The 21,550-nt window shown below is 51.5% G+C and overlaps 1 protein-coding gene across 1 annotated transcript in view; it reads left to right on the forward strand.

Moving 5' to 3' along the window:
• Positions 1–19,563, forward strand: part of STK10 (serine/threonine kinase 10) — a 46,180-nt gene extending 26,617 nt beyond the window's left edge. The window contains exons 4-19 of the mRNA XM_066560030.1: positions 2,133–2,282; positions 4,225–4,297; positions 4,868–5,062; positions 6,076–6,157; positions 7,669–7,803; positions 8,515–9,186; positions 10,413–10,543; positions 12,106–12,229; positions 13,260–13,439; positions 14,262–14,354; positions 14,518–14,647; positions 15,046–15,170; positions 15,937–16,125; positions 16,394–16,519; positions 17,172–17,285; positions 17,387–19,563. Coding sequence (XP_066416127.1) covers positions 2,133–2,282; positions 4,225–4,297; positions 4,868–5,062; positions 6,076–6,157; positions 7,669–7,803; positions 8,515–9,186; positions 10,413–10,543; positions 12,106–12,229; positions 13,260–13,439; positions 14,262–14,354; positions 14,518–14,647; positions 15,046–15,170; positions 15,937–16,125; positions 16,394–16,519; positions 17,172–17,285; positions 17,387–17,527 — 2,660 coding nt within the window. The 3' untranslated portion in view covers positions 17,528–19,563. The remainder of the gene's footprint in view (positions 1–2,132; positions 2,283–4,224; positions 4,298–4,867; positions 5,063–6,075; positions 6,158–7,668; positions 7,804–8,514; positions 9,187–10,412; positions 10,544–12,105; positions 12,230–13,259; positions 13,440–14,261; positions 14,355–14,517; positions 14,648–15,045; positions 15,171–15,936; positions 16,126–16,393; positions 16,520–17,171; positions 17,286–17,386) is intronic.
• Positions 19,564–21,550: the final 1,987 nt, after the last annotated feature.

The following is a 21,550-nucleotide window of genomic DNA, read 5'->3' on the forward strand; positions in this document are numbered from 1 at the left end:
CGGCCCTTAAACCTCATCCCTCCTTTAAGGAACTTTAAAGCTGCTCCGAATCACTGCATGAAGAAATACCTTTCCTGAAGTGCTGGAGGGAGTGATGCCTTCCCATGGGAAACCTCAGCAGTGGGGTTTTACCCATCTCTTGGGACACAAAAATGCTCCTGAGCATTCCTGGCTCCTCTCTGGAGGACCTGGCAGGGGCAGCAGAGAAAACCATGAGAGAGCAGCCTGGCTGTAGCTCTGTGACCCCTGAGTGAGGGTGAGGAGGAGCTGGAGCTCAGGAATGCTCCCAGAATTAGTAAATCCAGAATTAGTAAATCCCAGAATTAGTAAATCCCAGAATCAGTAAATCCCAGAATTCCAGAAGTGCTGAATGCTGCCTGGTCCACCCCTCCCATCCCCACCTGCAGCTGGGGTTTGCCCTTCAAAATCTTATGTACAAAACCCATGGCCTACTGGAACTTCTTTTTGCCAGATGGAGGGTGAAAATCATCAGCTTTTCCCAGAGCAGGGGAGACATTGGTGAGGAGAGGAGGAGCAAAGTGGCTGAGCCAGCAGCCCCAGGCTGTGGTGAAGGTCCTTGCTCTGAGCAAACATCTGTCCCAGTTGCTGGGGTCCCTCCATCAGCCCCATCTGGTGCTGGCTGAGCCCTTCTGGAGGAGGGATCTGCTCTGCAGAGGCCCTGCTGAGGGAGGGAGGGAGGGCAGCTCAGGAGATGCTGCCCATCTGGAGGGGGGTGATGCTCTGCAGAGCTCTCACCCTGGCCTGGTGGAGGTGGCCCAGCAGAGCTCAGAGTTCATTATATTATATTAGTATATAATTATATATGTGTATATATATATAATTATTATAATTAATATATGTAATATATGTGATATATTATTATAATATATACAATTATAATTATATATTATATATAATTATATATTAATATAATTATATATATGATTATATAACTATACATATAGTTATATATAATTAATATAATATATATATAAATATACTGAACTATATAATATAACTATATATATATAACTATATAATAATATAATATAACTATATATATAATATATAGTTATATATATAAAATATATATAATATAAGTTATATATATTATATATATATAATAAGTTATATATATATATAATATAATATGACTATATATATAATATAATATAACTATAAATATACTGAACTAATATAATATAAATATATATTATATTAGTTCAGTATATTATATCAGCCTTCTGAGAACATGGAGTCAGATTCATTCCTTCCAGCCACGGAGGACCCCAGAAAATACCACACCTGAGTGTGCTGGCATTGAGGGATGCTCCTCTGCTGCCTCCCCAGGGACAGCTGGAGCTGCATTTGCAGGGTTTGGGTGTCCCTGAGTGTGTTGGCATTGAGGGATGCTCCTCTGCTCCTCCCCAGGGAGGTCACTCCTGTCCCTGTGAGCACCAGAAATGGCATCACTGAATCACAGAGCCTCCTGAGCTGGGAAGGACACACAAACCCCAGCTCCTGGCCCTGCACAGGACAGCCTCAAGAACCCATCACGTGTCTGAGAGTGTCCAGGCACTCCTTGAACTCTGGTGCTACCCAAACCAGCAGCTCAGAGCAGTGGGTGGGGATAACCCTGCTGAGCATTTCAGTCCTGTTCCTTTGGGAAGTGCTGCGTGTCCCTGGGGATGTCTGGGGGGCTGCACTGCACCCCCACAGCAGGGACCATTCCCTGGCCCCCTTTCCCTGGCCTGCTGGGCTTCTTGCCTGTGCTGAGCCCAGCTCCCTCCTCTCACAGAAGCATGTCTGCCTCCCCAAATTGTCAGGGAATTTGAGGTTCTGACCCCATCCCAAGCATTTCTGGCTCCTCCTCCTCATCCTCTCCCCCACTGTCCCTGTGAGCATTCCCAGGAGGGAGCAAGGAGCCAGCAGCTCCAAGAGGTGGAAATCCTGCTGCAAGTGCTGCCTCAGGGAATAAATCACCTTTACAAGCTGCTTTCCATCATCCCCTGCTGCTCTGACACAGGGACAGTGGCTTTGCCATGTCCTGCTGGGTAACCTGGCCCTTCCTGCTGCTCAGGTGAGCATCCCTTGATCCCTGTCCTGTCTGACCCCCCTGTCCCTCCCTGCAGAGCTGGACAGGGGCCTGACTGAGCCCCAGATCCAGGTGATCTGCCGCCAGATGTTGGAAGCTCTGCACTACCTGCACAGCAAAAGGATCATCCACAGGGACCTGAAGGCTGGCAACGTGCTCCTCACCCAGGATGGGGACATCAAGCTGGGTGAGTCAGTCCCTGGCACCTCCCCAGGGACAGCTGGAGCTGCATCTGTAGGGTTTGGGTGTCCCTGAGTGTCACTGTCATATTTTCTGAAAAATTCCTTCACCAGGATTTCTTCTCCTGGGAAGCTGAGAAGCCTCAGAGAAAAAGGAAAACAATAATTACCTGCTTTGCTTCTCCTGTGTTTTGCTGCTCTCTGGAATGTGGTTTGGACATTTGTTTACCAACAGGTGGTTGTTGGATTGGTTTCCTGTGAGTTGTTTTGACTTCGTGACCAATCACAGCCAGCTGTGTTGGGACTCTGGCAGGAGTCATGAGTTTTTCACTATTATCTTCCAGCCTTCTGTCTGTATCCTTTCTCTATTCTTTAGTATAGTTTAGTATAGCATATATGATAATATAATATAATATAATATAATATAATATAATATAATATAATATAATATAATATAATATAATATAATATAATATAATATAATATAATATAATATAATATAATATAATATAATATAATATAATATAATATATTTTTAATATAATATAATATATTTTTAATATACCATACCATAACAGCCTTCTAAGAACATGGAGTCAGATTCATTCCTTCCTGCCATGGGGGACCCCAGAAAATACCACACCTGAGTGTGCTGGCATTGAGGGATGCTCCTCTGCTGCCTCCCCAGGGACAGCTGGAGCTGCATTTGCAGGGTTTGGGTGTCCCTGAGTGTGTTGGCATTGAGGGATGCTCCTCTGCACAAGGAGGGGAAGGTTTTATTCCATGGAAAGGCAAATGGAGCTGCAGCCCCCCGGGCACAGCCAGCTCAGGCCCCCTGATGCATTTCTCCTCCCCGGGTTTATTTAATCCCTCTCTGAACCCGATTTCTGTGGGTTTTGGCCTGCTGAGCATCCTGAGCAGGGTTGCCAGCTGGCAGGGATGGAAGCTGGAGCAATTCCTCTTATCTGCACAGCAGCTTTGGTGGTGACAGGGGCAGCCTTGCCAAAGGGTTCCTTTGCCAGCTCGCTCTGCTCTGGAGCTGAACTGGCACCCACCGAGCTGCTGGGGGAGGAGAGGCTGGGTTTGTCTGCAGGACAGGCAGGGACACCCTGAGCTCAGGCTGGGGATGGGTGACAGCTCCTCCAGCTGCCCCCAGGGCTGTCCCAGAGAGCAAACCCACCTGGGCTGGGCTCTGGACCCCCTCCAGGTCTGACCAGTTCCATTTGGGCTGAGCTCAGATGGGACAAAATCAGGGAGAGGCATCTTGCAGTGGCTGGGAGAGAAGGAATGGAACAGCAGTTTGGGGTTTCTGCTCTAAAATCAGGCTTTTTGCTAGGAAATAATAATGAAATCTGCTATGGAGGAATGTAACAGCAATTTGGGTTTTCTGCTCTAAAATCAGACTTTTTGCTAGGAAATAATAATGAAATCTGCTATGGAGGAATGTAACAGCACTTTGGTTTTTCTGCTCTAAAATCAGGCTTTTTGCTAGGAAATAATAATGAAATCTGCTATGGAGGAATGTAACAGCAATTTGGGTTTTCTGCTCTAAAATCAGGCTTTTTGCTAGGAAATAATAATGAAATCTGCTATGGAGGAATGTAACAGCAATTTGGGTTTTCTGCTCTAAAATCAGGCGTTTTGCTAGGAAATAATAATGAAATCAGCCATGGAGCTGCTTTTTTTTGCAGCAAAGAGCTCCGTTTCCTCACAGACGTGTAAGGTTTGGCAGGAGGGGGTTGTTGTGCCTGTTTTATAGCACATGGGAGAGGAAAACCCTGAGGTCATGTAGCCCAAACCAAGTTGAATTCCTGATGCTCGGCTCAGAGGACACAGCCCCGTGACATCAGTGTGTGGTGTTTGCTTTCCAGTCTGTGTCTCAGCCAAGTGTGCTAACTCAGAAGGGTTTTTCAGCTTTCCTCCAGCCTCTAATGTTACTGCTCTTTGCAGCTGACTTTGGGGTGTCTGCCAAGAACGTGAAAACCCTGCAGAAGCGAGATTCCTTCATTGGGACCCCTTACTGGTGAGTCCCCCGCTCCTGAAGGGCTTCACTCCTGAACACCAGGTTTGCTCTGAAGCTTTGGGGTGTGCTGGGCCACGCTGCCTTAGGGTGGGAGGATCTGCATGAGGATTCTTGGCCATTTTCTTGCACACTTCAAGGTTTTTCCTTGCCTGAGCAGAGCTGCGAGCAGCCCGTGTGCTGCAGAGGGGTCGCAGTGCTCCAGGCTTGCAGCGAGGGTCACACGAGGGTGCTCCCCCCATCCCGGGGCTGAGATGGGCTTTGAAGCCACTCCAAGCACATGGGGACGAGTCCCTGCCCCAGAAGCACAACCTCTAAATCGCCCCAGCTTGCTGGAGGAGTGGAATTGCGGGGATTGATTGATGCTCTGAGGCAACATCCGTGCCAGATGTCAACGGCCTGGGGGTTTTCTGGGGAGCAGGCAGGGGGCTGCACCCCGTGGAAAAGATGCTGCTGCTTCTGAAACCCGGAGCTGGGGGGAACAGCTGTGTTTCCTGCAGCTCTGGGGGTTATTTGTGGGTTATTTCATTGCTGCTGCCAGGCCTCACCCCGGCCCCGCTCTGCCCCTCGCAGGATGGCCCCGGAGGTGGTGATGTGTGAGACCATGAAGGACACTCCCTACGACTACAAGGCTGACATCTGGTCCCTGGGCATCACCCTGATCGAGATGGCCCAGATTGAGCCCCCCCACCATGAGCTGAACCCCATGAGGGTCCTGCTGAAGATCGCCAAGTCCGACCCGCCCACGCTCAGCTGCCCCTCCAAATGGTGAGGGGGAGCCCAGGGAGCACCTCCCAGCTCACACAGCGGGAAAAACCAGTTGGCTTTAGCAGTTTTCTTTCATTTGGGTCGGGGTTTTGCTGTGTTCCAGCTCCAGCTGTGCGCAGGGGGCTGGGGAGGCAGTGCTGGCTGAGGGCAGGATGCTCACACTGTGCTCACAGTGTCCAGGGCAGCACAGGGAGAGCTGCTGCTCACCCACAGACCCCCCCAGAACCAGGGGTGACCCCTTGGCTGTTCTCAAACCAACCCGTGTGTATGAAAGGCAGATTTTTCTCTAAAGCTGGAGATGGCCAAGAGCTCCAGAATTGCTTTCCCTGAAGTCTGGAAAGCCATTTCTTCACGTAAAGGAAAAATAGACAGTTAATGTAAAGTAAACAAGCCACTAATTTTCATTTATTTATTTATTTATTTATTTATTTAATTAATTAACTTATTTCTAAATCATAAAAGCTGCTGCAGGTGAGCCAGCAGCGAATGACTGGCAGAGCCCTGGAGTCACAGCAGTCACAGGGATTGTCACAGGCAGCAGCCAGGGTGGGAGCTGCCTCTGGAGCTGCCCACAAGTGACATCAAGGCCACGCTCTGCAGCTCAGAGCTGCACTGTGCAGGCTGAGGGTGCCCTCCTATGGGGTTCCTGCTCCTTCACAGCCACCCTTGCCCACTGGGGCTCTGGGGATGGCTCCTTGTCCCCAAGCAGCTGCTGCTGCCACGGGCTCCCTTGGGGGACAGCTGCTGTGTCCTGCCCTGCCTCTGCCCATGCCTGGGGCACAGGGGTAGGGGCTCAGTCCCCACCATCTGCTGCCAGCACAGGAAAAGGCAAAACCTGGTCCCTGACCTGGCCCTGTTACTGCTTCTCATACAAACAGGGTTTCCCATGGGAGCAAAATGCTGATTATGGCCAGTTGCAAGCTGGGGCAGAACCTGCTGAGGGATCAAGCTGATCCCTCTGCTATTTGAGGCCTTTCCTGTGCTGAGTTTCTCACCACCAGCTGTGTTTTAAGGTCCCTGGAGTTCAGAGATTTCCTGAAGAAGGCGCTGGACAAGAACCCAGAGACCCGGCCCAGTGCTGCCCAGCTGCTGGAGGTAGGGACCAGACCAGTGATCCCAGACTGGATTCAGATTATTTCTGTCTTCTTTAGAAAGTTCATAGCACTTTTCCATCACTAAAACTGTCCAAAAAGCATCAGCAATGTTTTTCCCTTTGGAGCAACCTGCAGAGCCCCTGTGGACACCATCTGGAACAGAAGCAGCTCCTGAAAACACCCCTGTGGCAGCCAGCTTGGGCTGTGCCTAGTTAGCCCTGACTGAAATTCAATTCCTTTCCTCCTGTCCCTTCCCAAAATCACAGCAAAAACTGGAAGCTGCTGTGAGCAGAGTGATCCCAGTGCTGTGAGCAGAGTGATCCCAGTGCTGTGAGCAGTGATCTCAGTGCTGTGAGCACTGAGTGATGATCCCAGTGCTGTGAGCAGAGTGATCCCAGTGCTGTGAGCACTGAGTGATCCCAGTGCTGTGAGCACTGAGTGATCCCAGTGCTGTGAGCAGAGTGATCCCAGTGCTGTGAGCAGTGAGTGATCCCAGTGCTGTGAGCAGTGATCCCAGTGCTGTGAGCAGTGATCCCAGTGCTGTGAGCAGAGTGATCCCAGTGCTGTGAGCACTGAGTGATCCCAGTGCTGTGAGCAGTGATCCCAGTGCTGTGAGCAGAGTGATCCCAGTGCTGTGAGCAGAGTGATCCCAGTGCTGTGAGCACTGAGTGATCCCAGTGCTGTGAGCAGTGATCCCAGTGCTGTGAGCAGTGATCTCAGTGCTGTGAGCAGTGATCTCAGTGCTGTGAGCAGTGATCCCAGTGCTGTGAGCAGAGTGATCCCAGTGCTGTGAGCAGAGTGATCCCAGTGCTGTGAGCACTGAGTGATGATCCCAGTGCTGTGAGCAGAGTGATCCCAGTGCTGTGAGCAGTGATCCCAGTGCTGTGAGCAGTGATCCCAGTGCTGTGAGCACTGAGTGATGATCCCAGTGCTGTGAGCAGAGTGATCCCAGTGCTGTGAGCACTGAGTGATCCCAGTGCTGTGAGCAGTGATCCCAGTGCTGTGAGCAGTGATCCCAGTGCTGTGAGCAGTGATCTCAGTGCTGTGAGCAGTGATCCCGGTGCTGTGAGCAGAGTGATCCCAGTGCTGTGAGCACTGAGTGATCCCAGTGCTGTGAGCACTGAGTGATCCCAGTGCTGTGAGCAGAGTGATCCCAGTGCTGTGAGCACTGAGTGATTCCAGCCCCATTCCAATTTAACCTTCCCCAGGCTCTCTTTGCTCCCAGGGATCCTGCCCTGCTCACGGTGACATTCTGTGGGCAGATGTCCCTTGTCTAAATCCCAGTGCTGTTTTTTGGGGGGGAGCTGCTGCCATAAAGCAGCTTTGGGGAGCATCTGTGGTTCAGTGTGCCCTGACGCTCAGCCAACTTCTCTCCTGTGAATTCCTCTGCGGGTAAATCCCAGTGACACTGCAAGGAACCGCTCCCTCACGTCTCTGAAAGCCCAAAGCCCTCCTTGGGCTCACAGGGTGTGACTTTGGCCACCTGACATTTTCCCTGTGCTTGGTTTTCAGCATCCCTTTGTCAGCAAGGTCACCAGCAACAGGGCCCTGCGGGAGCTGGTGGCCGAGGCCAAGGCTGAGGTGATGGAGGAGATCGAGGACAGTCGGGATGAAGCAGAGGAGGATGACTCCTCAGAGTCTGCCTCGGTGAGCAGCTGCACCACTGTGGCTGTGCTGGGGGAAAGAACCTGGAGATTTTTGCAGCTTCCAAAAACTGGTTTGGGTCACGTCAGGTGGAGGGGAAGTGGTTGATCAGCCAGGGAGGGGCTGGGTTTTGGTGGCTGCCAAGGGCATGGAGAAATAATGGGATGGTCCAGTGCCCACTCACAGGAGGGGCTCATGAAAAGTGGTTAAAAAACAAAAGGAAAAGGGGAAAAAAAAGGGGGAAGTAAGCCCTGCTGCAGGCTGGAGAAACTGGAAGGGAAGCAAAGCCAGCAGCACATGGAGGGGTCACCAGCCCAAGGAGGGAGCTGGGCAGATCTGCCCCTGGGCTGGGCTCTTTGCAGGGGACACCTCAGGGCTGCCTGGGGATGTGTCTCAACTTCCCTCCTCTGTCACAAAGGAAAGTGGCTCCTCCACAGTGGAGTTAGCCATGGGAAAAGGAGTTTGGTGTGCAAATTCCTCATCTGCCTCTTAAGGATGTGCAGGTTCTGGGGCTTTTTCATTGCTCCTCTTCCTTCCCCCAGGGTCCTTGGGGCCACAAACCTGAGGAAGGATGGAAGCATCCCAGGGCAGATGTCCTGAAAGGGACATTCCCTGCCAGTTCAGTTCAGGGTTACCTTGCTGTGCCTTGTAGTCCTTGCAGTTGTGTTGAGTGGTGGTGCCAAAGCCAACATCTGCCCTTGCCTGTCCTTGCAGCCCCCTGGGAAGCACAAGAGGGACCCCTCTGAGGTGAGCCAGCTGAGCTTTGATGGGGAGAAACCTCCAGACTCATCCTTGTCTAAAGCCCTGAACGGCTCCATGGGGACTGGCAAGGACACCACAGAGGGCCAGAGCCACAAAGCCTCAGACAAAGGGGTGAGCAGTGACGGTGACAAACCGGAGAGCAACCACTCCACAAAACCCAGCTCGGCCTCCTCGGCCACCCAGGACAAGCCGGACATCATCCTGCAGCCAGGACATTTGGGAAACTCAACGGAGGGGAACAAGGAGCCCAGGCCAGGCAGGGAGGAGAGGAAGAGCCTTGAGGAGAGGAAGAGCCTTGAGGAGAGGAAGAGCCTTGAGGAGAGGAAGAGCATTGGGGAGGGGAAGAACGAGGACAGGAAGAGCCTTGGAGAGAGGAAGAGCCTTGGAGAGAGGAAGAGCATGGGGGAGAGGAAGAGCATGGTGGAGCGACCAGAGAGTGTTTTCCTGGAGAACTTCAGTGAGGAGAAGCTGGCCAATGGAAGCCTGGAGCCCCTGGGGCCATTCCCCCGCTCCAAGAGGGACTCAGACTCCGGCAGCACTTCGGCCTCCGAGAGCATGGACCTCACCATCTCCTTGTCTGCTGACCTGTCCCTCAACAGGGAGAGTGGCTCCATCTCCCTCAAGGTGAGAGCGGTGCCACAGGGTGCTGGAGAAGGTGCAGGAGGGAGGAACCCTTCCCCAGGGAAAGCTTCCCAGGGTTTGTTTTGCATGCTGCCTGTCCCAGCTGAGCTCAGGCCAGCACAGCGTTCACAGCTGGGTACAGCTGTGCCAGGGGGATGTGGCATGTCCTCAGGTGAAGGAGGAGCTCTTGGTGGAGCTGCTGAAGGTTCATGTGTCCTCTTCTGTGCCAGGCCACTGAAACCTAGGGGAAGTCTGATGTCTTGTGCCTATTTTGTGTGCAGTAACCACACCATGGCCCTGACTTGTCCTTGCTCAAGGGTGAAACCCCAAATGGGGCTTCCTAAAGTTTATCCATAGTCCATCACTCTGCTACTCTTCCTTAGCACTCCTGATCCCAGGGAAAAGCTCATCTGGGCTTGTGCCTCTCAGTTTTCCCAACCTGCCCTGCATCTGGCCTGGTTTGTGTCAGCAGGGACTGCACAAAGACCTCCCAGGCTTCTTGGCTTTTGCTAAAGCTTCCTAGAGCCTGGGAATGCCTGGCCTGGAGCTGCCCAGGTCAGCAGGGCTTCGAGGAAGAGGCAAAATAACTGGAATGGTATTTGCTGATCTCCAGGAGAAGAAATGCTGTGACTTGAGGGGGCAGAGGGATGTGTTGCACAAGATCTTTGTCACACTGCCCGCATGAGTGAGAGGTTCCCGGCACAGAAACGTGCCTGAAAACCTTTCTTGGCAAAACCTTCCCCACCTCCTGCTGGGAGCTGGAGAGCCAACATCCCCCAGAGCAGCCTGCAATCCCTAATGATTGGAAATGTGATGCTCTTGCACAGGAATTTCCTCCTCCTCCTCCTCCTCCTCCTCCTTTCCAGGACACCTGGAATCCTTGAGGAGGAGGAGTACGATGCCACACAGAGATTTGCTCTCTGAGTTGGTCCTTGAGAAGGGGAAAGGAGTTTTTTTTTTGGTTTTTCAGGGAGTAAGCCATGTGAGGAAGGTGAGGAAGGGTCTTTGGGAGGCGGGTCAGGTTTCTTCAGGGTGGAAGTGCTGCTGCTCCATGCTTTGGTAGCCAGGCCGCATCTCCAAATTCACTGATGGCTTGTGCTCTGTGTGGCTTCCTTCTGTATGCTTCTCATGAATAGCAGGGCACTAAAATTGCTCTGGGGGCCCCAGTGCAGCTCTTGCAGCCCTGGGGAGCTGCTTCAGGGGCCCTCCTCTGCCCCCTGCCACCCCAGGACTCCCGGCTGCAGAAGAAGACCCTGAAACGCACCCGCAAGTTCGTGGTGGACGGGGTGGAGGTGAGCGTCACCACCTCCAAGATCATCAGCGAGGACGAGAAGAAGGATGAAGAAATGAGGTTCCTCAGGCAAGTGGGGCGCTGGGAAGGAGGAAAAGCAGGGTTTTCCTCTCCGTGAGCTAATCCAGGGGTGACCTAAAATCCTCTTGGTTGTCTTGGTCCCGCTTGGGCAGGGAAAGGAGGGATTCAGCTCAAGATGCAGCAAGGCTGGGACAAGGGGAGGTTTGTTGTGGCTGGCTCTGTCCTCTGGGGATGACTGAACGTGTCCCCAGGGCTGCAGATGCCTGGCTCAGTGGAAATTAGCTGGGAAATCTTCTCAAGATGTTCCTCTCCCTTTTGTTCTCAAATCTCCTCAGACTTCATTAACAGAATGGCCAAGGGAGTTGTAAACTCCTGGAGCATTATTTAATATTCATGGGTGTATCCTCCCTGCTTGATGACTCCTTTGCAGATCTTGCAGCTTTCAAACCTCCCTGACTTATCCTCAGAAAGAGGAGCTGCTGTTTCTAGCACTGAAATGAAAAGGCCCTTAAAATAATTAAAATACAAATTGTTTCATTTGATGCCCAATTCCAGGCTCCCTTGTGCTGCTCTCGGGGACTCCCTGAGAGGATAATTTATCCTAAACACTGTGTCCCTGTGGCTGCCTTATTCCTCAGCCCCAGTATCAGATTTATGTAAAAGCTCATTAGCAGAGCTCATTTACTGGTGAGCTGGATGAGGGGAGGGATGGGTCAGAATTTGGGAAAAATGCCCCTTTTGCCACCCAGGTGTGAATAAGAATGGATACAGAGCACAGAGGCCAGGCCAGAGCAGTCCAGCTTGGTGTTAGCATTCAAAACCACATAATCACATCAGTGATTATATGTGGTGCTTTTTATTTAAGAGCTCTGGGAATTGGGGTAGTTTCCACCCAAATCTGATGCCGACCATACATTCGAGGTGAACATGTTTTATACTCTATCATTACATAACTTTCATGTTAATTATTAAACTTATATTGTTCTATTGTATACACAGATTTCAGCTAACATAGCTTCTCATGGTTCCCCCCTTAAATTTCTAACATGGTTTCTCATGATTCTTCTTATGATTATACAATAATTATATTTAGTTGCTAAACAATCATCACATCTAACAATTATATCATTTATCATACTGCTTACGCAGGTGCAGTGATCTGAGAAAACACAAAGCCCAACATTTTCAAAGTCTGTCTTTAACATTTTCCAGGGCTCCACTATCACTGGGACTTGAGGAGCAGTGAGCACTAACCCAGCTGGCACAATGGGTATTTGGGTATTTGGGCTGCTGGGGGACACCAGTGCCAGCAGAACCCCCTCAGGAGCCTTGCCAGGGCTCATTTGGGAAGCTGTGAATGCTAAAGGGCCTTACCTGTGGGAGCAGGTGGTTTTCCAGCAGTTCCCATGAGCAGCATCCTGCTCCCTGCAGTGTCCCAGAGCCTGGAGCACATCAGGCAGCTGGGATCTCCCTCCTGCCCACAGGGTGCTGTGGGCTGCAGCTTCCACTCGCTGCTGAAACACTCTGCCTGTGGATGTGCCCATCCCTGCCCTCTGAGCTTGCCTGACCCTGCACCTCTGTGCCCCCCTGCCCACCCTGCCCCTCTGCAGGCGCCAGGAGCTGCGGGAGCTGCGTCTGCTGCAGAAGGAGGAGCACAGGAACCAGGCCCAGCTGAACAGCAAGCACCAGCTGCAGCAGGAGCAGATGCTGCGGCGCTTCGAGCAGGAGATGATGGTAGGAGGGCAGGGAAAACCCTGGGAATCAGCTGGGAGCCCAACTCAGGGATGCTCTCCGGGTTGCAACAGCCCTGGGCATCACAGGAACCCCTTTGGGCTTTGAAGCATGGATGGAGGATGGAGGTTTTGTGGGCATTAAGCACCCTGGGAAGCACTGGCAGCCTTTGCCTGGCAGGGTGTAGCAGGGAAAGGGTTGTTCTGGACTTTCTCTCTTTAATGATCTTTTCTTTGATGTCTGTTCATGGATACTGTGAGAAACAGTTTATGTTTACAGTGCTGTTGTAATTCACAAGAAAAAAAAAAACAAAAACCTTTAAATAAGAAAGCAGCATGGCCTGAGTGTGACAGCAGGAAATCTGGCAAGGCTTGGAGTGTAAATTGAATAAACTGGCCTCACACATTTGGTCCCTTCTGTTGAAGTAAAATAATATTGTAGCTAATCACACAATGGTGTGGGTTGGAAGGGACCTTAAAGATCTTCTCCTTCCATGGCACGGGGGCAGTGCTGGAGCACAGAGCTCCAAACATTGTGAGGTGTTGGTTGGAAGTTTCCCTCGTCTGTAAAGAGGCTCAATGTGCTCCAAACGTTGCAAGGCATTGGTTGGAAGGTTCCCTCCTCTGTAAAGAGACTCAATGTTGGAGCACAGAGCTCCAAACGTTGTGAGGTGTTGGTTGGAAGTTTCCCTCTTCTGTGAAGAGGGTCAAGGTGCTCCAAACATTGTGAGGTGCTGGTTGGAAGTTCCCCTCTTCTGTAAAGAGACTCAATGTTGGAGCACAGAGCTCCAAACTTCGTGAGGTGTTGGTTGGAAGTTTCCCTCCTCTCTAAAGAGGCTCAATGTTGGAGCACAGAGCTCCAAACGTTGTGAGGTGTTGGTTGGAAGTTTCCCTCCTCTCTAAAGAGGCTCAACCCAAGCAAGAACAACCCCCTGTCCCCCCCCCTTTTATTTTTTCCTCTTTTCACTTTCCTTTTTAAACTTTCGGAACGCATCGAAGCGAGAACCCTAACCCTAACCCTCTTTCCTGGGCAGGCAAAGAAGAAGTTCTATGACACGGAGCTGGAGAACCTGGAGAGGCAGCAGAAGCAGCAGATCGAGAGGATGGAGCAGGAGCACGGGCTGCGGCGGCGCGAGGAGGCCAAGCGCATCCGCCTGGAGCAGGAGCGCGACCACGCGCGCTTCCTGGAGCAGCTCAAGCAGATGAAGAAGGAGGTGAAAGTTTGGGGATGGGAGGGAGGGAAGGTGATGTCCTGCACCTCTTTCTTCCTGGGAAGTTCAGCATTTCTCATGGCAGGACTTGAGAGGGAAGTGTTTTATGGAGAAAGTCTTGATTTGGGGTGGTTCCTGAGGTTTTTTTAGGTGATTCCTGAGGTTTTTTTGGGGTGATTCCTGAGGTGCTCTTGGGTGATTCCTGAGGTGGTTTTGGGTGATTCCTGAGGTGGTTTTGGGTGATTCCTGAGGTCCTTTTGGATGATTCCTGAGGTGCTTTTGGGTGGTTCCTGTTCCTGCTCTGCCTGGAGCAGGAACGCGACCACGCGCGCTTCCTGGAGCAGCTCAAGCAGATGAAGAAGGAGGTGAAAGTTTGGGGATGGGAGGGAGGGAAGGTGATGTCCTGCACCTCTTTCTTCCTGGGAAGTTCAGCATTTCTCGTGGCAGGACTTGAGAGGGAAGCAGTTGGTGTTTTATGGGGAAAGTCTTGATTTTGGGTGGTTCCTGAGGTGGTTTTTGGGTGATTCTTGAGAGCCTTTTGGATGATTCCTGAGGTGTTTTTGGGTGGTTCCTGAGGTGCTTTTGGGTAGTTCCTGAGGTTTTTTGGGTGATTCCTGAGGTGTTTTTTGGATGATTCCTGAGGTGTTTTGGGTGGTTCCTGAGGTGTTTTTGGGTGATTATTGAGAGCCTTTTGGATGATTCCCGAGGTGTTTTTTGGTGATTCCTGAGGCCCTTTTGGGTGATTCCTGAGCCGTTCAGTGACTGGAGGTAGGGTTGTTCCTGGCCTAAAGTGCCCTGCAGGGAAATTTAATTTCCTCCCTACAGGTGAAGAACGAGGTTGAGAAGCTGCCACGGCAGCAGCGCAAAGGGAACCTGAAGGCGAAGATGGACGACTTCACCCAGAAAAAACAAACCATGGTGAGACGCAGGGAACATCCCCCCACTCCCAAGACTGGGAAATGTGCAGCAGAATAAAGCATCCTTCCTGCTGGAGGGACTGGCAGGTTCTGAAGCACCAGCAGCTGCTTCCCAAGCTGCAGCAGAAGGAGAGCTCATGGTGGCACTGCTGCTTTGTTAACAGGAACAGGAGTTTTTGGCCAAGCAGAAGGAGGACCTGGAGCAGGCCATGAAGAACATCATTGCCCAGAACAAAAGAGAGATCTGTGACAAGGAGCGTGAGTGCCTCAACAAGAAGCAGCAGCTGATGAGAGGTGGGTGGCAAAGGCTGGGAGGGAGGGGAGGGAGTGCTGCAGCCATGGCTTTATCCAGCCCTGGCTCTTCCCACGCAGCAGATGCTGTGACAGAGCTGCAAGCTGGCAGGATGGGATGTGGAAAAAGCCAGCCTTGCCAGGTCCTGTCTAAATGTTTAACAATAATAATACTTAGTGCTTTAATCTTCAAAGTGCTTTACAAATATGAACCAATTAGGCTTCATAATTGCAAGAAATCAGGTTCCAATATGGTTTGCAACCAATTTCTCATGGAAAACAGGAGGTGAATGGTCACCCCCAACATCTGCTGTGCTGTTGGTGTGCACAGGGGTCTCTCGAGCTCGGGACACTTTGTGTGACCAGGGTGGGTGATCACCTGCTCCTTCTCCTCCCCACAGACCGAGAAGCTTCCATCTGGGATCTGGAGGAGCGCCAGCAGCAGGAGAAGCACCAGCTCATCAAGCAGCAGCTGAAGGACCAGTATTTCCTCCAGAGGCACGAGCTGCTCCGGAAGCACGAGAAGGTGAAGGATTTACACCCTCCTACGCTGGTGTGGGTCAGCAAAGTGTCCAGGTGTCCTTGGGTGTTTCCCTTCCAGGCTGAAAGGGGGAAAATCACCAAGGCTCTGTGTTCAGTCCCTATATGGCCTATTCACTTAAGAGCTGGACTCAATCCTTATGGGTCCAACTCAGAATATTCTGTAATTCTGTGAATTCTGTAATTCTAAGGGTGGGTTGGGAGTTAAAGGGCTTGGTCATTATTAGTGAAAAATAACCAGAGTACAGCTGGTGTCAAGAAGGCAATGAAGCCTTCTTGCCTGGGGTATGTGCTCTCTGTTGTGTGCATTTAATGTGCAAGAAGTTGGGAATTCTGGGGGGCTTTTCTGGAAATCTGCCACTGCCCAGGATTTGGCATGGTTGATTCCCAGAGCATGGAGTGAAGATTGGCACTTCCAGCCCCTTCTCCTCTGCTTTCCCAGCACGTTCAGTCCTTGCCATCTCCTCTTATCCCTCTGGAGTGTCACCAGCCACCTCCAGGCTATTCCCAAATGTGCCCTCCAGCTGTCCCTGGAATGTCACCGGTCACCTCCAGGCTATTCCCAAATGTGCCCTCCAGCTGTCCCTGGAGTGTCACCAGCCACCTCCAGGCTATTCCCAAATGTGCCCTCCAGCTGTCCCTGGAGTGTCACCAGCCACCTCCAAGCTATTCCCAAATGTGCCCTCCAGCTCCCCTGTCCTGCTCAGGGCTCTGGGGAGGTGTCCCTCCCTCTGAGCCCCGTGTGCCTGCAGGAGAGGGAGCAGATGCAGCGCTACAACCAGCGCATGCTGGAGCAGCTGAAGGTGAGGCAGCAGCAGGAGAGGGCCCGGCTGCCCAAAATCCAGCGCAGCGAGGGCAAGACCCGCATGGCCATGTACAAGAAGAGCCTCCACATCCACTCCAGCGGCAGCGCCTCCGAGCAGAGGGAGAAGATCAAACAGGTCAGGGCCTGAAAAGGCACCAGGAGTTGAGGATTGGCTTGGTGGGGGGTGGAGAAAGGTGCATTTTCCCAAATTCCAGAGTTTAACTTACTGCTGGGTTGGAGGGCTCTGTTTTGTGGCGTTGCATGTGGTTTCCAGCGCTGCCTCCACTGTGACAAAGCAACACAAATTCCTCCTTTCCTGTGCAATAATGGAGGCTGGGCTGGTCTCTCAGGCAGCCCCAGAGGCCAGGGCAATGCTGCCTACACGTTGCTTTTCCCTCTGCCAGTTTGCTCTGCAGGAGGAGAAGAGGCAGAAGGCAGAGCGGCTGCACCAGCAGCAGAAGCACGAGTCGCAGATGAAGGACATGCAGGCCCAGTGTGAGAGCAACACCAGCGAGCTCCAGCACCTCCAGGTACTCATCCCTCATGGCTTGGGCTGCCAGAGCTGCCTGTGCAGGGCTCAGCCTCTGGAGGGGTGCCTGCAGAGGACTCTCAGGGGTTGATGTCCCCTTGCTCTTGCCTTGAGAGGGTTTTGTTGCCATGTCTAAATGCAGAGCTCACAGCTCTGAATGTGTCTGCCCAAGACATTGGGTCTAAATGCAGAGCTCAGAGTTCTGAATGTCTCTGCCCAAGACATTGGGTCTAAATGCAGAGCTCAGAGTTCTGAATGTCTCTGCCCAAGACATTGGGTCTAAATATGGAGCTCAGAGTTCTGAATGCCTCTGCCCAAGACATTGGGTCTAAACGTGGAGCTCAGAGTTCTGAATGTCTCTGACCACAACAAATCCTGTTTGACTGTAAGAAATAGATGTAACTAAAGCTGATAAGCCAAGAAACATTTATAATGTATTATAATTAAGAAATAATTAGCTTCTGATTGTAATAGCATGAATTATAATCTGCATTGTCTCACCCTTCGCGTGAGACTGGAAATGGAATAAAAGTTTTTAAAACACCTCTCAGTTACCCCATCCCTAAGGCAGAAAAAAGCTTAATTCAACATTTGGCCACTGGCTGTACAGTTCCAGCTGCTGACGGGTGTTGTGTTTGCTGATGTGTTTTCAGAACGAGAAGTGTCACCTCCTGATTGAGCACGAAACCCAGAAGCTGAAGTCCCTGGATGAGAACCACAACCAGCACATGAAGGAGTGGAGGGACAAGCTGAGACCACGGAAGAAGGTGGGGCTGTGAGCAGGGTGTCCTGGCTGGCTGGAGGGGACAGTGCCCATAGCTCCAGAGCCATCTCAAACCCAGCTCTTGTGTTGTTCTCTTTGCTCAAGGCCCTGGAGGATGAGCTGAACCAGAAGAAGCGTGAGCAGGAGATGTTCTTCAAGCTGAGCGAGGAGGCCGATGGACAGGTGCCAGTGTCACCATCCAAACACGCCAAGTTCGTCCCCTTCAGCTCCTCAGAGAGCTTGTAACACCTGGCAGGCCACCAGCTGGGACTGGCCGTGTCCTCCTGGGCTGCAGGGGACAGCTTGGACTGGGAAGAGCCTCTCAGCAGCCCCTTGTCACCACAGCACCCTCCTGCCTGGGATAAACGTGGCCTCTGCGCTGAGGGACGCTGGCTGGAACTTGGAGTGGCTCTCCCAGGAGCTCCAGGCTGGGATTTGGGGCAGGAGCCCCTCTGGATTGTACTTGCACTGATGGCTGGATGCTTCCTGGGTGAGCCTGGTGCTCACTGGGTTTGTCAGCTCAGATTGGAGCAGTGCCCACTCTGGTCAGGAGAAACAGCCCCTGGGGCAGGGCTGTCACCTCCCTCTCCACCCTGGCTGCTCCTGTCCCAGTCCTTTGTGAGGCCTGGCCTGGGGCACAGCAGCTCTGGCATTGTCTTAATCTCACCCTGGCCTTACACTTACCCCTCTCCACCACGGCCCTTTTATTGCCACAAAGGGACAGAGATTTGGGGTTTTTTTGCCTAGAGAGGGCTGGATTTTTTCTTTCCTCCTGCTCCCCACACAGCCTGTGCAGAAAGGGTCTGGGTGTGCTCCCAAAGATGCTCCTGCTCTTCCTCTGCTGTGACCAGTGGCACCACAGCCCCCGTGGCACTAACTCTGTTCTCAGAGGCTGGCTTTGGGCTGGTTGCACTGCCCAGCTGCTGCAGGCTCTGGTTCTGAGGCAGTGCAGGTGCAGAGGGGACGCTGGGGACAGCGCTCGGTCCTGCGGTGACACAGTGGCTGTCACTGTCATGTGCCTTGGGGATGAGCGGGGGTCAAGGGTGTTACAGCCAGAGCTCTCGTGATCACACAGGTGCTTGGGGCTGGATTTTCAGTCTTCTCCTGTGTGGGGCCATGTGGGTGAGGCAGCCTGGCCAGAGGGTGATGGCTGCACAGCATCGTTTGGGGAGAGCAGTGGGACAAGGGAAGAGGAGATGCAAACGGGGCTTGTTGCTCCCAGCACCTCCTTGTCCACTGATGCCTCATCTCCCTGTGATGTGCCACAGCTTTTTGGATGGTTCTCCTGGCTGGGAGTGGCGGCAGAGTGGCAGAGCAGGTCCTCTGTCCTTTCTGTCTCCCCTCCTGCTGCACAAGGCAGGGCTTGGCTGAGCTGCTGGGTGGGAATGGGAGCACAGAGCTGGGGAGGGGTCAGGGACCTCACTGGCAGCACCTTCTTCTTTACACAACCCAAAGGTGTAAGGCAGCACTTAAGGATTTTTTTCTGGACAACATTGTTTGTTTTAGATCTGTTTCTTTAGCAAGAAAAAAAATACTCCTGCTTAAAAAAAAAAGAGAAAGAAAATATAAGAAAAAAGTTGCTATTTTCGAGTCCCCTCTGTTGATTTACTGGCATTTCAGGGAAAGGTGGTGTGTGATGTGCCTCACTTCTAGGTACTGGGCTGAAGGAGGCAGCCCCCAGGCCTTTAGCTCTGGATCTGGGGAGTGCATTCCCTACACTTTTACAGCTCCTAATCCATATTTACAAACTTCCTGCAGGCTGGCAAGGCTCTGTCTCTTTGGGCCATCCCAGGTTACCTCTGATTTCACAGCAGTGATGTCTCTGTTAGTGAACACAGAAGGGTTCCTGCCCCAGCTCCAAAACATGGATTGTGCCTTCCAGATGTGCTAACACCTGGCTGGGGGCTGATGGAAGGTTAATGAATGCCAGGGGATGTTCCTAAATGGGACAAGGGCTGGCTGGAGACTGTTTTGTGTTCTCTCCTTGGGTGTGCCAGGCTCCAGTACCTGTCCCTCACCTAGAAGGGGGGCACATCATCTGCTGTCATGTTTACAGCGTGGTTATCATTCTCCCTCCTTTCTAAAGAGGATTTTTTTGTTGTTGTTCCCTGTTCAGAAGGAGCCACAATTAAACTCAGCTTGCTTTTCAGGGGGGGATGGAACACGATTTTAAAAATTGTGGTTTCGAATAAAAAGGGTTTTTTAAATATTTTGTAAGATATCTTCAGTGGGGCCACCACCATGATGTAAAGACTTCTCTAATAAAGTAACAGACTCAGAAACCTGGGCATGGGTCTGATTTTGTGCCTGCTTCCCAGCTGTGACCTCAGCTCAGCTTCGCTTCTGCCCTGGGTTTTGCTGACTTGGAAAAACCTCTGGTATTTGAGCTTTGCAAGGCTGAATAAAGGCGAGCTGGAGCCTCTGCTGCTGCTCAGGGCAGGGACATCTTCAGCACCGAGCTGAGGTTCTGGGGTCTGAAGGGAGGCAGCCGCTCCCTGGCTGCGTTCGGTGCCTGCTCAGACGGTGCTGGGCTGACGCTGCTCGGTGAGCAGTGAGTACTGCAGCCGAGAGCAAAGCATTGCTGCAGGGTCCTTTGCCTTTGTCATTAACGGGAACCTCGCACAAACCCTTCAATTCCCTTCGGTTCCCTTCAGTTCTCCCGAGGAGATGCTCCCCTGTCCCTTCCCATGCTCTCCTCTGATCAGGAGGAGAAAAAAATCACGTTTTGCCCTGTGGGTGCAGGGGGAAATCTCTGCCTCATGCCCTGGGCTGCTCAGGAAAGCTCCCACCACAGAACCCAAACGCCCTTTGTGTCACCGTGATATTCTCTGAAAAATCCTCTTTGCCCAGGATTTTCTCCTGGGAAGCTGAGAGGCCTCAGAGAGGAATGAAAACCAAAATTCTCTGAGTGCTCCTCCTGTGTTTGCTGCTTTGGAATGTGGCTTGGACACTGTTTACCAACAGGTGAATGCTTGATTGGTTGCATGTGAATTGTTTTTAATTAATGACCAATCATGGTCCAGCTGTGGAGAGGCTCAGAGGAGTCACAGGTTTTTATTTATCATTCTTGTTAAGCCTTCTGATGTATCCTTTCTCTTTCTTTATTGTTTCAGTATAGCAATATAATATAATATAATATAATATAATATAATATAATATAATATAATATAATATAATATAATATAATATAATATAATATAATATAATATAATATAATATAATATAAATCAGCCTTCTGAGAACTTGGAGTCAATTCTCCTCTCTCCCCTCGACCTGGGGACCCTCACAAACACCACACCCTTTATTCCCTGCTCACAACTTTTCACCTGCTGCTTTCATTGATTCCTCTCAAGGACACACCACATTAAATTCAGGCAGCTTTGACACCAGCACATGGCGGTGCTGTGGGTTTACCCTCAGTTTTGGAAGGGTCTGCCAGAAGCTGCCAATTTAACCTTGGATTTCCTGCAGGAAATGGCCTTGCTGGCAATGTCCAGCCCAGGTAAATGCAGCAAGCACCTGAGTTCAGGTGAGGTGCTGGAAATGAGATGGAATTGGGAGTGTGAGGTGGTGCTGGTGAGGTTTTAAATGAGCAGAGAGAGAAGGATGAGCAAAGCCTGAGGGTTCCTGTCTCCCTGCTCCACAAGCTGGTAAGGACTGGAGTAGCTGAGGAGACATAATTAATCATTTTGTTTATGTATAGCAGCACTGCACTGGTCTCAGTGTATCCCAGGGAAGCAGGAGATCTCCTGGGAATATTTAACTTCATCTGCATGTCCTTGGCAGTGCCTGAGGGGAGCTTCAACCACGAGGATTTAACACATATATAAATATATATATATATATATATAAGTACTGTATATTCCAGAAATAACTGTTAACTACCATTTCCTCCGGGTGCTAGGCTGAAGACAGAGCGAAAGTAAAAATATTCCTTCATTTTTCAAACCAGAGCTGACAGCCCTGAGCAGTTCCTGGTGCTGCAGCAGCTGCAGCCTCCCCTGCGGTTCAGGTCCTGTCACATCTGGGCTCCAAACTCCTCTGGGCTGCCCAAGGGCTTTGGCAGCTGCTGATGCTGGAATTCCCTGGGGGAAGGAAAGCAGGGCAGGCAGGGAGGGTCCTGGGGCTTGTGCCCGAGTTCTCTCCTCCCATGGCTGCATCCCTGCTCCCTGGCTCTCTGCAGGACCCCTTGAGAGTCCTCTGCAGCCGAACGCTGCTGTGTGCTCCTGCTCCAGTGGCCACTGCTTTATTCTCCAACCAAAGCCTGAG

This window comes from Molothrus aeneus, chromosome 15, assembly GCF_037042795.1.
Source record: "Molothrus aeneus isolate 106 chromosome 15, BPBGC_Maene_1.0, whole genome shotgun sequence".
In the NCBI taxonomy this organism is placed as follows: domain Eukaryota; kingdom Metazoa; phylum Chordata; class Aves; order Passeriformes; family Icteridae; genus Molothrus; species Molothrus aeneus.